Source organism: Nyctibius grandis, chromosome 7, assembly GCF_013368605.1.
Source record: "Nyctibius grandis isolate bNycGra1 chromosome 7, bNycGra1.pri, whole genome shotgun sequence".
Lineage (NCBI taxonomy): Eukaryota > Metazoa > Chordata > Aves > Nyctibiiformes > Nyctibiidae > Nyctibius > Nyctibius grandis.
Window position 1 is genome coordinate 13,613,335 of NC_090664.1, and position 13,449 is coordinate 13,626,783.

General features: G+C 37.6%; 1 protein-coding gene across 4 annotated transcripts in view; it reads left to right on the plus strand.

The window, feature by feature from the left end:
• AZI2 (5-azacytidine induced 2) overlaps nucleotides 1-8,954 on the plus strand; it is a 28,990-nt gene extending 20,036 nt beyond the window's left edge. For all 4 annotated transcript variants that reach the window (XM_068405490.1, XM_068405491.1, XM_068405488.1 and 1 more), the window contains 3 exons: nucleotides 203-264; nucleotides 3,945-4,060; nucleotides 6,547-8,954. In XM_068405490.1, coding sequence (XP_068261591.1) covers nucleotides 203-264; nucleotides 3,945-4,060; nucleotides 6,547-6,935 — 567 coding nt within the window. In that variant the 3' untranslated portion in view covers nucleotides 6,936-8,954. The remainder of the gene's footprint in view (nucleotides 1-202; nucleotides 265-3,944; nucleotides 4,061-6,546) is intronic.
• Nucleotides 8,955-13,449: the final 4,495 nt, after the last annotated feature.

Sequence of the window (13,449 nt, forward strand, 5' to 3'; positions counted from 1 at the left end):
AATATATAAATGTATATATATTATTTATAAAAATATAAATAAATAAATGGAAATATAGAAATATATATAAAATAATAAATAATAATATTATTACTGAATTTGAATATTAGTAAACTTGTAGTTTCACTGCAGTATTTTCAGGTAGAAGATCTGAAATCATATGTTTGTTCCTTCTCTATCTTCCCCTCACTCTTCTATGCAGGACCAGGCTCAAGATGAAAAGCAGTTAAATGGAGACCTCCTCCAAAGGCAAGACATACAGAGGTATGAAAATTGTGTGGCTTTCATGTTTCATTTTTAGGTTACTGAGGGACAGTTATTTGAACACGTAAATATTCTTGCAGCCTGTTCAAATCTGTTATTTCAAATTACATAATCTAATTTCCAGTCTAGGTATACTGATTTAGTAAGATCATTGTAATTTTTTTCTTTGTTATGTTGGGAAAACATTTACATCTTCAGATTGTCGTGCAGAAAATGAAAGTTAAATTATCTTGGGTGTAAAAAACAGCTTTTTAATAATTAGTTGACTTGAGGAGGTGGTAGATGAATTTCCAAGTCTCATCCCAGATATGGAGTATCTTCATGCTGCATACGGGGAGATTTCTGTGTTTGCACAGGTGATAGCTTCAAATCTCTTTCTTAGTTTTAGAAGATACATTCTTACTTAGTGCAGTACAATAATAATTCTACTAGAAGACATTTTAAAGGATTTTTTTTTTAATAATGAGGTGCCATTGTGTGACCTCTTCAAAAACAAATAGCAATTTCCCAGAAAAACCCTAACATATCAGACAGCATTTGTTCTCATTTTGCAGCCATTCAAATAATAGTTGTGCTTATGATATAAACTCCTGTATTATCCTGTCTTGAGTATGTGTGCTGTATTAGAAAGTATATATATCCTTTTATTCTTTATGCAAAAGAACAATTCATGAATGCATGAAAGTTCCCAAATGAAATTAAATACTAACTGCCTCTCTTATACCCGGTTATGCCTGTTGGTGTACTTACACGATTTTCCACAAGAGGGAAGAGTGGTCCTTCATAATGACAGATTGTGTAGCATAATACCTTGTCACTTACTTGGCTATTGAAGAGATGGGAAAGGAAACCAGTCACAGAAAGAGAACAGCACACATATTTCTTTTCATATGTTCTCTGGTGTAATGATGATAATATTATACACACTATGCACAAATCACACTTTCACCTTTCACCTTGCCTGGATAGCTAGCTAGCTAACACTTTTTCTTGTGGTTTCTGCTGGAGCCTCATAGTCAGTCTTACACACCTGAAAAAAAGGTGTTATCTCAAGGTAAAGCACTTCTCTCTTTGATCTTCCAGAGCAGATTATTCCACAAAGTGACATTCAGGTGGCAACCATCTGAATTACCATATGTACAGTATAGTGTTTATTGTAATATGGCATTAATGAATGTGTAATGTGTCCTGCATATGTAAGCCTATCCAAAAATCTGTGGAAAAACACTTGAAAAATCTCCTCTGTGAAACATTTGTTGTAGCAAGCAATCCTGCTGTTTATGGGAGATGGAGGCATTTGCAGTCAGTTAACTTTTTGGAAAATAATTATTTCACATTTGTCAGCAGCCTGCAAATCTGACTATAAATTCTTGGTTTGCAGATCTACTTTGCTGTAGATTTAGATAGGCTATCACATTCAAGGTTTATATTACACGTTAGAAGGCATTATAGGATAAACTTTGAAGCACGTGGAATCCTTGGTTTTCAATTGCAAATTCATTGAAAATTAGGCTTTGCAATTGCAAATTCATTGAAAATTAGGCTTTGCAATGGGATTCTAGGTCAGTATCCACAAAAATAGTTAAAATACGTTATGTGTGATTTAAGTGGAATTCTAGTACCTGCATCCCTTTGTAAGATGCTTTTAAAAGTGCTAAATGCACAGTATACATTTATCTTTGCACTTTCCTTCTGGTTAGTAGCAGACACCAAGCTGTTCTTATATTTACCATTTCTATATATAAATATATTTAAATATTGGACAGTTCTGTTTTGATATAATTAAAGCTTGTTTGATCTTATTTTTGAGACCAAAACATATGAATAAATGAAGTGTGGTTGCCACATTGACTTAATTTTTAAATTGTCATCTCTTTAAAAGTTCAAAGAGCCAAATGGATTCTGCAGTAAAAAGGCCACAGGGTTAGCTGAACTTCTTGAAATATCAGTTCTGAAAATTTTAACTTTCTATCTGTCAGAATTGCTGATACCTAATACATTACCTATTAAGCTGTCAGCTTCCTCTGTTCTTTAACAGTTTTTGAATCTGAATTTTTGTATTCTGGGGAAATATTTCTGTGCATAGAAGAAAGTTTAATTTCTTTGTTTTAAGGAACTCTTTTAGCATTAACTTGCAGAACAGATTAATAGCTGTTTCTCAGAGTGTTTTTGAACACATTCATGTCTGATAAATGATGTCTATGATTCTATGAAATTTCATGCAGGAGTGACGCTAAATTGCTATTTTAGAGGGATAGAAATCTGTATATATTGCATGTCTGCAAATACAGTTGTTATATAGCTTAACGGTTCTTAGTCATCTCGACGATAGTTTGAGGTACTGAACTGTTTTCAAATCATAGAATCATAGAATGGTTTGGGTTGGAAGGGACCTTAAAGATCATCTAGTTCCAACCCCCCTGTCACGGGCAGGGACACCTTTCCTCTAGACCAGGTTGCTCAAAGCCCCATCCAACCTGGCCTTGAACACTGCCAGGGAGGGGGCAGCCACAACTTCTCTGGGCAACCTGTTCCAGTGTCTCACCACCCTCACAGGAAAGAATTTCTTCCTAATATCTAATCTAAATCTACCCTCTTTCAGTTTAAAACCAATAAATGTCTTTTAGGTGAATATAGTGAGGGGAAGAAAGAAATATTCTGGAAACTCTCATCCATGATACTTGTCCTCAATAAGTGTGTTCTGGTAGAATGTTAAGCATTAAAAAAAACATTAAATCATTGATCTCATGTTTAAGTTGAAGTAACTGCATCCTTATGTCTTTGAACACTAAGTTAATTATTAAATCAACATAAATGTGGTGTTCAGTGAGCCTTTGCTTGAAATTTTACCAAGAAACATATGGTGATGCTGACTTCTCTGATATTTTTTTTTTGTTGATTTTCTTACCAGCTATTAACCTGAAACTTCAATAAATGCTGAAACAGTGCTGCTGTTGCTAAATATGTTTCTCACATTATGCTGTCTTATCAGAGAATGAATTGGGTCGCTGTTTTTTTACACTGTCTGATAAGGCAGTGTATTAACATAAATTAGATTACTTGAATATGAACAGTATGTTTTATATTTTAGTTTGGTCTGTGTGTGGGTGCTCAGTTTGGATCTCGGGTATCTAGTCCAAATACATTGTAGCAAAATGAATGGTGTAAAGACCCAAATACTGATTTTGGTTGAATATTTTAAACTATGATCAATTAACATTACTAGGATCATAACATATGATGGTGTGTGTGGTGGTTTATCAGAGGCTGTTCAAAGTTAACCCTCTACCTTGTTTGCAGTCTAGGGTCCATTTAATATATTTTTTAAACTAATTTTATGGCAAGATAGTTAGTTTCTAATAATGAAAATGGAGAATATGCTTCATATTTCTTTCCATTTGGGGAAGTTGAATTTATTAGTATCATCTAGTATGTTAATATAGAATACATTATCTACTGTAGTATGCAAGAGTCAAAGAAAATATACAAAGTCCATCAGTTTAAGATAATTATCAGTACTGCTCAATTAATTTTGAATTATGGCACTCTAGTAAAATTGGCAGTGTATGTCAGGCAAAACTGATTTATTAACAGTTAATGCTTGATAAGCATGTTAATAGGCATGAGGGTGCTTTAGAGGTGGCAATTATTTAACTTCTTAAAAATTTTTGTTTTGAAAGTGTGCAACAAGCATATTGGGAACTGAAGAGAGAAACGTCTAATTTGCGTCTAGTGACTGACATGCAAGCTGGGCTTCTACGAAAACTGAAAACAAACCCAACAGTGACCAAGAAAGGCAAGTCAGTGTTTGCTGTAACAGACCTTACAAACACAAACCGTCGATTCAAGCTGTACCATTTTAAAAAGAAACTAGCTATCATATCTTATCAGAATGTCATCAATTGAAGCTGATAAGCTAGACTATATTAAGGTTCCAGCCTACCCATTTTCTGCTTTTGCCTCTGTCTCATACTGGTCAACTTCACACATAAAGGTGTTGCTGATGTGTTTTTTCTTCAGTACTGTATTCTGTTCCCCTTGTGGCTTTTTTCTCAGTCAAGTGTTGCTTATGTGCACAAGGCTGAGGTGTTAAGTTTACTCGTAGTTGACCTTTTACCACAGCTACTTCATATTAAGAGGAAAAAAATCTTTTTGCAAACGCAGTCTTATTTTCCCAGCATAGAATATATGAAGTATTCATTTGGCAACATTTTAAAATCAGACCTTAATAGACTGAAATTCCTTTAGCATATTTCCTTATGTTGGTATTCAGAAAAGTTGTCTTTTCTAGCAAAATGCTATGCAAGATGACATTTTCTGAATGTCAAGTACAGAGGCTGCAAAACTGCCTTATTTCTGCTGCTACTTTGCAAATAATTAAGGGAAAAATAATTTCCACGTAAAGTATGTATAACTTCTGTGAGCAGTTCATCAGGTGGTTCTTCTATTTCATACGTACGTTTCTCTCAAGCCAAATGCTTTATGAGAGAGCGTTCGTACTGTGGTGGGGCCTATCAGTCTGACCCTGTATCGCAGTGTTTATTTCCTTTGTTTTCTTCTCACTTCAATTGTGGTATTTACTCTGTTCAGAATACAGAAGATGCTGGTGAAAGACAGTGAACTTGGTTACAATATATTGGTGACAGTCTCTGATGTCCCTAATCCAGTACAAAATCAAGACATTTTGTTTCTAAACAGCTTTGATTGGCTTGGTGAGATAACGATAGGATTCACCTCCAGGTTAATCACTGCCTTTGTCTGTGGCCAGCAGTGATTAATGATCACTCTCTGGTACTTGGCTGATAAACTATCAACAATTTTGTAGACTCAGTCAGATTGTTACCAGGTGAGTCTGTGTTCCTACAATTCTAAGACACATTTGTCAAATAACTTCAGCAGAGACACTGGGAACTGAATTTGCAGTTGTACATCCAGAGCTATAAAAGGCATTATTGATTGATTGGGAAACAATGGATTTTTGCCTTTTGCTCTGTAGGTTTTTTTCAGTAATTTTTCAGAAGTATGTAAGAGTGGACAGGTTCGGCAGAAATGAAAATTCTATTTATTTTTTTGTTTACCTTGCTTTTCAGCCACACTTATGAATGCAATACAGATGTATCTGTGCTTATCTTTATAGAAAAATCTTGGCTTATGCAAAATACGGGTAGAATTGACTTAAAACTTCCAACTCCTGTACCTGTAGTACTAGCTATTTTACCATGTACACACTAGTTGCTTCAACAAGAGGTGTGTGAAGTCTGCAGAACACAATGTATTCATTGCTCTATGTGTGATGTTAACAGCATCAGTTAACATGCAGATTCTGCTTAGCTGCCATTTACGTGTGGAGGCATTTTCAACAAACGTATGTCTGCTTATGGTGGTTGTTTTTACATTTTCAATCCAATTTCAGTGGATTCCATCTTTCTTGAACTTCTAAAGGTCTGTAGACCTCAAATTTGCTTTTTACACCTGTCGGCACTAAGAGGCCAAATCCAGTTCCTTACCATGTCTGTCAGATATGATGCCTGTGCTACAGGAAAGTGCTTTTGGCTGACATTTGCAAATTGGGTATTGCCTTTTAAGTTATAGTGACAAACAGAAGTCGTATTCTTTGACCAAGATACTGGCTCCTCTTTCTGTCCCTTAAGCACTAAAGTTACAAATCACAGTTACAAATCCTCCCCTTCCTAGCATGGTTTAAAACTCTTCTGGAATTCCAGATGGCTGAACATTGGAGTCTCTCACTTTTTACTTTCAGAAGTCGGACAATAGCGGAGCACAGAGAAGCTGTGACCGCCATGCGTTTCCCTCTCACTGCTTCATGGACAGTGAGAATTAAAGTTCTTGGCAGCCTGAGAACACAACTTGTTAAAAGAACCAGTAGAGTAGGAAGAAGCATGCCGTGTGTAAGCAGTGATTTGAATCTGGTCGATTTCTCCAAGCGCATGAAAATCCTCCCTGTTCCAGCATTCATTCCAGTCTGGGCAAAAAGATTCATCAGTTTATCTGTGTTCAAGTGGGAACTGGGAGGTTTACTTGGTGTTTGGGTGTATTTTAGACGTTGTGATTTCAGGATCTCTGGTTCATCTTGCAAAATCAGACTGAGGAGGTTAGTAGGTATAACTTTTAAGTAGTTAACTGAAGTAAAATATGGCTTGAAAATTTGTTGCTTGAAAACACTGGGTTTAACATACTTGCTATACTGTAGTACATTTGGAGTACATGAAAAATGCATTGGGTAACGTAATTTTAAAATCTTTCTTTATCTTCTTTCTTCAGCTGCCTCTACTGCACCAGTACAATGTGTTGACTTGACCATTTCAAAGCTGAATTTGACATCAGGGGTAGCCCACAAAAAACTCTCACAAAATGATAAAGTACTCTGCAATGCTGTGTCTCCCCCTCTGCCGACAGATGTAAAAACCCCATCTGAAAGGGTGACTCTACAAGCATGGACAGATGAGAGACCCATTCCAGTTGGTGGCAAAACATTTCAGGAACACCACTCTTATGGAAGGAGCTCTCTGGAAGATAATTCCTGGGTATTCCCAAGTCCTCCAAAACCTAATGAGAATGTGTTTTGGGAAATGAAAAATAAAACAACCTTGTTAAACTGTCCAGCAGATTACCTGGATCAGTGTAATCAAAACTGTCTGCACAAGAGTTAAACAATTTTTAGAATGAACTGAGGCGTTTTTAGAATGGTTCTGAATAGGCACCTTAACGCTTGAACTTTTAAAGAGGGAAAACAAATTGCTTGAAATTTCTTTTTTTTTTTTTTTTAATTCTAGTTCTGAAACAGAAAGCCTTGTCTTCCTCTGCTGTAAATCAGGAGCAAGTTCCTTGAAGTTAAAGCTGTGCTGGTATAATGTAAATATAAAGAAATCTAGCATAGGGCCTAGATAGTCTTGTACTGCAAATGGCATACATTTGCAAAAAATTACACTGAAAAGTCAGTTCTTGGAATAAAACTAAATAATCCAGTTCTGTATTTGTTTGCTATTTGTATGTTACCAGAAAATACTTGGTATCCTGTGTTAAAACCTGTAACAGCTCTGAGCTTATTTTTTGACAGTGTTGTTTTTTCAGAGTAAGACATAAAATGAAGAATTGGATTATTTCTCCCTTCCTCCTTTCAATTAACTTTCTGATTCCTCTGGTTTAGAAATGCATTTTAATGTAATTTTTAACCAAGAAAGGTGAGATTTTTTGTCAAAATCTGCATTTATATTAAATAGTGGCAAAAGAAAAACCACTCCTAGGCTAGCCTGTTTAGATTGCACAATTTTGGGCCTTACTGTGAATATTTATAAAGGATCATAAGTAACGCTGCTGAACACTGAATCCTGGCTGTTCAGCTTGTTTCCCTCAGTTCCTGCTGTAGGAAACCGACAATTCTGCGCCCAGTGGTGTCTGCTGCAGAACGGCCCTGCTCACAGTGCAGTTATCCTTACCGTGCCTCCTTTGCACAGCACCAGAACCTTGACTGTGTACTTGTGTGGTGGTGAAGGCTACTAACTTTTCTTTTATGAAAGAAACAAAGCCTTAATTTAATCGGACTAGGTGTTGTAGCATTGTTGATACACATAAGAAGTATTTTTGTGGTATCTTTAGTATGCCACTAAGAACTAGTTATTTGAATTGCAACTGCCTGCTCTACAGATAATGGGTGTCTAAGTACGTTTTTTTTCCCCTTAAGGCAAAGAACTGTTTTTAGACAAATACAATTTATGCCTTTTTTTTTTTTAACTGCTCTGCTTCATATCTGACTTACTTAATACAACAGGGTTAAGTGAAATGCCTTGACTGCTCAATACATTGAAGAAAAATGCTTTGTATTTTAGATCCATGATACCTAACTTGTAATGGGTGGGAAAACACTTAATACTAAGTATGTTATTTACTGATGTGTGGGTGGGTGAAATATTCAACTTCACAGGTCCAGCTTAAGAACAGTGTAATAAAAATTAATTTCATAGCTCTTTAGTAGCAAATTATCTTACAATTGCTTTGGAAATACATGGGGAAGCTATGACTGTAGCACAGCCATAGTAATGATGGGCTGTCAAAGTGTTATCAAGGTGCGACATGACCTGTGTGGTTCCAGACACTTTCTTCCCTGTGGAGTAAGTACTTCATCTGATGCCCATCTTCTTTTCTTTCAGTTTGACTATCAAAGTTGAAACAATGCCTTACAGATACCTTCTACTGTATTAGTGAACAGCATACATAAATAATGTGTGAATATCCCATTCACCAGATATTGGTTTTATCTTTCTATTATCTTGCTCACGTATACTGGCTGGGCTCTGATTAATGGAAATGGTGTCAGATGCTGGTATTCTGACCGATGAACACAGCTGACTCAGGGGAGTACAATCTCTTGGAAAGTAATAGAACAAAATTCAATATGCATAAAACAAATCCAAGTCACTAGGCTCTAGCTGATAGAACCAACTACCTGTGTAATAACAAAGCAGCAGAAAGCATTTCTCATGTGGCTGCATAAGCTATATGGTATCTACTTCTAATGTAGCTTGCTTTTGGGGGTTCCCCACCTCAATATTACAGAGGTTTTTTATTAAGTAATGTATTATCCATCATGATTAATACTTTGATTTGTGCAATGAAGGAATTCTATTGTGTAAGACTTTAAATAAATTTATTTTTGTTTGAAAGTGGTTTCACTTACAAATCTCCTTTCAGTATTTGGCACAAAATTTTTTACTCAGTTTTAATTTCTTGATTGTGTATAAAGGTCATTCCAAATACAAACAATTAAGTTGGAGGTTCATCTTCCTCCATTCAGGAAAAAAAAACCAAAGATCCTCTGTAGACTCCTTCAGTGTATTCTGGGAAGAGTATTCTCTTGGATGATGAAACCTGAAGGACTGACTTACCTTAAGCTATGGTGCGTTCCTGTGGTTTGACTACTTATGTCAAAAGGTTCCTGGTCAGCCTGTCCTGTGTGACAGGGAAACTTAATTTTAAGCTTCTCTGTGCAGGGCCTGAGAATTTCTGGGTTTTGCCTTTGACTCTTGGTTTATCTTCTGTGCTGCTTCCTGTGCTGGAGAAAGGAGTAGCGACGTTTGCTGAGAGGGACTTGAGAACTGCTGACACCTGAGTGAGGAGGGCAGGATCACGGAGAGCTTGCTGTAGGCGGCATTTCCAACCCATCAGTCATCGCTGCGGCCAACCCAGAACATGTGAAAAGGAAGTCCCCAGATTTGAACTCACTTGGGAGCTGGCTGGCTTGTGAAGCATCTGGTGGTCTGAGGCATACAATCAAATTTTGACTCAAGATGGAAAAGTCATTTAAATCCCTGCCACTAGTGGCTTGCGGTGCTTTTTCCCTTTTCAGAAGTGAAAGCTTTTCATCACAGTGACAGCAAATTACATGCAGAAGTAGATGGAGTAAAGGAATTCTGGTGTTTTGTGTGCACACACGTGCATTTGTTATGTAAAACCATAAAATTGCATGAAGTAAGGACCAAAGTCCTCAAATAAGTATGCTAAATGACACCAAACAAAAAAAAAATCACTTGAATGCAAACTTTGAACACTTTAAAACTTTACCAAACCTACAGATTTGACAATTTTTAATTTAAGAAAGCACTGATTCCATTAAACAGAAATAGAAGACAGCTTTTGGGGCAGGAGGAGGTTCTTGCTTTGCACATTTAAGTGAGCATATGGCAAGCTGATGAATATGTATTTGGCTATTTGGAGAGTTGGCCTAACCTTCTAATAACTCATATGTAAACTTCCACTGTTTGGTTCATTTTAAATATTTTTAAAATCTGATCGTTTCAAGTCTCCCTGGCAGCTTTGTGGGATTACAACTGATTAGTTTTCCTCTTCTGTGAACTAGCTGTATTGAAGAAAGCAAACTCCCAAATTAGCTGTGCCACACTGACAAACTTTTACAGCTGGAAAAAGATGAGAGCTGTACTAGACGTATGGTGGAGTTACAGTAAGACAATACCATTTCCAAATAACACAGTCCCACGTAAGTGTAATATGAACTATACTGGTGATGTAAAGCAGATTGAGTTTTATTTCAAAAACTACTTGCAGTGGGCTTTGAGACTCCTACACTCAGACACCTGGATTTTTAATGATGCTGCAGCCTGGGAAAGGATGAGTGAAAAGCCCCGGTACCTGGACTGACTGGCCTGCATTTTCTTCTGCTCTCCAGGCAGGCCCTGTGAAGAACAGCGGTCGCAGAGTGGTAAGGTGTTTCCCTATTGCTTTCTATAGTTTGAATACAAAAAGGCATGTGGGGTTTTGGGGGGTTTGTTGTATTGCTTTGTTTTTTTAAGGGTCAGGCTTTTGTCCCTGTCTATAGGGGGAGCGGTGTGCCACTTGCAATTGTATAAACGTAAGGCAGTGGGCAAAAATGTTCCATTTTTTTTATTATCAGCACTAAAGGTAAACCCTAATTTTAACTGAATTGCAAATTCCCAAGTCTGATAAGCAGTTGAATCATTTTTTTTCTCTAAAATCTGTTTTCTATAGTAAATGTGATGTGAACAGAGATCAGTGACCAGCAGAATTAATTTCATGATATTTTAAGATGGAAAAGACAAAGTGGTTCAAACATCAAGGCAAGGCAAGATACGGTAATTAAGTGGAAAGACTAAGTATGGATGTTTGATCTAGGGAAGAAGCATGAAAGAAATAACCAGGTGCTTATTGTTACTGAACTGACTTTTAACTAGATAGAGCATTTACATTTCAACAGTATTTGACCATTTTTGGACCAGCAGTCAACAGAGAACACAAGCTTGCAGGAATTACTTGAGGAGGGCTACGGCTGTACTAAATATGAGGCAGAAGGGGTTTCTGGCGTACAGATTCATCCCTGGGTGAGGACTCAGACTCCAATGGTAGATAGTTCCACTCCTCTTTGAAAACTGTGCATTACAAACTGCCACTCACCCTTTCACTGAATTTTCATTTTACTCTCTGAATGCAAACTTTATATGATAGCCTTTTCCTCCTTCCTTTTAGATTTCACATTTGTAGGGGGCTTGGCTCAGGAGTTTGAAGAGAGCTTTAATACACTGGAAGAGTGTAGTCTCAAGTGAAAAACGTGGGTGTCTTGGGCACTTGCCAAATTCTCCCAAGTGCTATGAAGAGGCAAAGATAGGCCCCTTTGCTGCATAAACGTTAATTTTTAAGAAGGTCACATGTTAGAAAACATCAGGCATTTATGCAAATATTAGCTGTGTGGGCTAGCGGCATTGGCACACTTCAGACATTGTCTGACCTGCTTGAGTTAGTCCCTGCCTCTGCACTTAAGTAATATTTTTATATTAATAGGCTCACTTGAAAACATTGGAGACACACCTAGACTAATTCCAACAATTGTCTACTCCTACACAGAATGATAAGGTGTAAGAATCCTGCAGAATTGATTTCAAAATGAAAAAACATATGAAGGAACATCTAGGGACTGTTAATTGGAGTTGAAGTCCCTAGTTTAGATGGAGATGGCTCAGTGAAGTACTGCATGTCTGCACCCATGTCGGCTCCCTTCCCAATCACCTACAGCTGGCTACTCTCAGTAAGTACAGGCAGCTACATGTTTTGTCTTGTTGGGAGGTGGAGGGGCTGAGGGGGGAGACAGCCAGGCTTCCTGAGCTGTACCCTCTTGTCATTCATGAGTAACTTCTGACCAAACAGAAGTGTTTTTTTAAAAATACTCAATATGTAGCAAAAAGCTTCCAGTTTGCTGCTGAAGCACAGCTGAAAGCTTTGTCAATACTACTGATGTTTTCTCATGTTGATTAAAATCTAGGGCTGCTTCCTGCTGACCTGAGTAGGAGGGTGAGGTTGCAGCTGAGACAAAAACAAAACCAAAGCAATTTACTAGTATGAGTTTGTCACTTCACAGTACTCATTCTTTCATTTAAACTTTAAATAAAATATGTAAATGCAATTAAAATACAGGATACCTCACAAGACATTAAGAAAGTGCAAGGTGTGAAATCAAGGATTCAAAACTAGGAAACATCACATTAAGGCCATGGGTGTATTACAGGGGAAGCTGATGCCAGAGCCAAGGGCAAAGCCCAGCTCTAAGTGCCACAGTAAACAAAGGAGGAGCTGCAATAACCCAGTTCTGCCTTACACACACCACAGCGCAGGGGAAGAGAAATGAATGGCTGACAGCATAATTCAGTACATGCAGTTTCAGGCTTGACAGTAGAGCCTGGTTGTTGGTGCAGAAGTGAGTTGTTACAGTCCTTCACAGAAAGCAGTATGGTGGGAGAGTAACACCTGCAGGTTAAACTGGCCTTTGTTCCACTATAGGCATCAATTCCTCCCCCGCAGTACTGGTCAGGGCACTGGGGTTCACTCTCACCAGCTGAACATACTTTCTGCTAAGCCAGAAAAGGAGAAACCCATTGCTGGTGCTCTTGGCTGTATTCATCAGCTGTGATGTGAACCTGAGTAAGACCCAGGTGAGCCCTGGTGCAGGCATGTACCACTGGCAGCACACAGCACTTGCCTCTGAAAGAATGCTCACCCCAGCCCAAATCCTCTTTGGAAGTGCTTTTGACAATAATTACAAGCTCCCAGGCTCGCTTTCCAGAGGTTGAAAATGTAGCAGATGTTCATAGTGGGATAATGGAATAGCTGCTGTCCTTAGAATATTTCACCATCTACCTTAAGTTCCTCTTTTTTAAATACATACAAGGAAACAACTAATTTTCCACTAACTGATTTGGAATATTTTTGTTTTCCAAAATGCTTAAACTGAGGAGCCAAGAGCAAGAACAGGCATAGGAAACTTTATTCCACAGAAGCTACTTTAAGGTGGTTAGTTTTAGAGCCAAGTGCCACTGAAGTTTGCCTAACAAGGCAGAATGCTACCCATCTTCTCAGGTTTTCATTCACAAGCATCCCCTAGTCCTCCAGCCAATCTGCTGTCTAACAGCAGAAGCAACATTATTATTGATTATTCCAGTAAAAGGCACAGCATAAAGGGCAAGGACTAACCTGCAACGTTAACTTAAGTACTTCACATACATGTATCTCAAAGTCTGATTTGAATTTCCTACTTGAATAGCTTTAGAGCAGTACTGGTTTTGTGGTGAAACAATACTAAAATAAACAAGTTTACTTTTCCATCAGAAGATAAAAAATTCACAAATCCTACTACTCAGGCAAAAA